Source organism: Eimeria mitis, genomic scaffold, assembly GCF_000499745.2.
Source record: "Eimeria mitis Houghton genomic scaffold, Emh_scaff1069, whole genome shotgun sequence".
NCBI classification, from domain to species: domain Eukaryota; phylum Apicomplexa; class Conoidasida; order Eucoccidiorida; family Eimeriidae; genus Eimeria; species Eimeria mitis.
Window position 1 is genome coordinate 11,578 of NW_013567414.1, and position 1,872 is coordinate 13,449.

The following is a 1,872-nucleotide window of genomic DNA, read 5'->3' on the forward strand; positions in this document are numbered from 1 at the left end:
CGTCTTCACCCACAAACACGCGGCTGTCCAGGGTCGGGGGGCCCCCCCGCGGGGGGCCCCTCTGCAGGGGCCCCGCCGCCATTGGGGTACCCCCAGATGAGCTAGAGAGAGAACGAGAGAGGAAGCTAGCAGTGAGCCGCTTGAGCTTGGATGCCTGGCGACGCACTGCACGGCCTACAGAAGATGAGTTTCTGTTGCGTCTGCTGCTGCTGCTGCTGCTGCTGCTCGCCGCTGCTGCTGCTAAGCCCTGCTGCAGCAGCTCAAACTCCCGCTGCAAAGTACCCGCACGCGCGCCTGCTGCTGATGAAGAGGATGCTGCTGCTGCTGCTCCCGCTGCTTCCGCTGCTGCTCTTGTTGCTGCTGTTGCTACTGGACGTCGGTAGTTGTTAGGCCGCCCCGGCCAGGGCACGAAAGTAGAGACTGTCTCCTCCTGCTGCTCCACCGTCTGCTGCAGCTTCTGCTGCAGTTGTTGCTGCAGTTCTTGCTGCTGAGGCGGCTGCTGCGGCTGCGTCGCGGGCTGCTGGTCTGTACCCCTGTCTACCGAAATTATCTCGCCCTGTTCATATGCCTGACTTCGTGCCTCCCCAGCGGTGCACTGGCTGCTGCTGCTGCTGCTGCTGCTGCTGCTGCTGCTGCTGCTGCTGCTGCTGCTGTGCGAGTTTCTGTCGTATTTAGGAAAGCTGCTGTCGCAGAGGCCCGTCCCCTCCCGAGGCGAAAACTCTGGTGGCCTCTTGTTGTATTCTTGCCGCACTGGCTGGTGCTGTTCAGATGTACAATCCAGCTGCTGCTGCTGCTGCTGCTGCTGCTGCTGTTGTTGTTGTTGTTGTTGCTGCTGCTGCTGCTCTAGGCTGCAAGCATCCACTGGGACCGAAAAGGGTGGCTGCGCCAGAGGCCCCGCGCCCTGCAGCATTGCCAGGGCCTCAATCCCTCAACAGAGCCCAGGGCCCCTCTAGGGCCAGGTAACAGCAACGGTTGCTGTAGCAGCAGCAGCATCAGTGGCTGCTGCTGTTGCTACTGCTGCTGCTGTTAGACGTACTTGTGGCAGCACCAGTGACAACAGCAGCCAGCTCACTCAGTTGCTGCAGCAGAAGAAGCGCTCACCAGGCCTGCTGTGCCTCGGGAGCCCTTCTGCTCTGTCGTTGCTACTGCCTCCGTTTCTGCTGTATAGAACCAGTGGTGCTGTTGCAGAGCAACCCTCAGCTGCTGCAGTGTGTATTCACTGATGGCCCCCGGAAACGGCTTCTGTAGGCCTGGCTCCATGCACCTGCAGCTGCTGCTGCTAGTGCGCTGCTACTCTTCTGCTGCTGCTCGATAGCCTTCCGCTGCTGCAGCAGGGCATTCCCGCTGTCGTTGCTGCAGTGCAAATGAGAGGGTATTGGGGCCCCCCGTACTCATCTGCAGCAACTTTGTCGCTGCTCNCGTTGCTGCAGTGCAAATGAGAGGGTATTGGGGCCCCCCGTACTCATCTGCAGCAACTTTGTCGCTGCTCCAGCGTTTTGCAGGAGAAGCAGCGCAGCAGCAACAGCAGCAACAGCAGCAGCAGCTATTACTGTCGGTGCGGCTGCAATGGGTACACACGCGACGGCTTCAGCAGCTCACTACCACCCGTATTCATGCAAACTGCATGCAGGCGTTCTGCTGCTGCTTCGTACTCATATGTCTCTAAAGGCAGAGCCGCTGGAGCGTCGCCTGGCGCTGGCTGCCAGCTGCTGCACCAGTACTGTATCTGCTGCAGCAAGGGGGCCCCCTTGAGTGGTAGGTGTTTCTGAAGAGAAGTTGTTTCTTGCAATAACTTAACCATTAAAACATAAAGTGTAATGGAAGCTCTTCTAAAGGGGTCGCCGTTTCGCTCCAGCCAACTCTGGGGCCCCG

At 59.6% G+C, this 1,872-nt stretch overlaps 1 protein-coding gene across 1 annotated transcript in view; it reads right to left on the reverse strand.

Annotated features, from left to right (window-relative positions):
* EMH_0028740 (uncharacterized protein) overlaps positions 1-1,260 on the reverse strand; it is a gene marked incomplete at both ends in the record, with an annotated part of 8,441 nt that extends 7,181 nt beyond the window's left edge. Inside the window, 3 exons of the mRNA XM_013494189.1 lie at positions 1-3; positions 179-901; positions 1,102-1,260. Coding sequence (XP_013349643.1) covers positions 1-3; positions 179-901; positions 1,102-1,260 — 885 coding nt within the window. The remainder of the gene's footprint in view (positions 4-178; positions 902-1,101) is intronic.
* Positions 1,261-1,872: the final 612 nt, after the last annotated feature.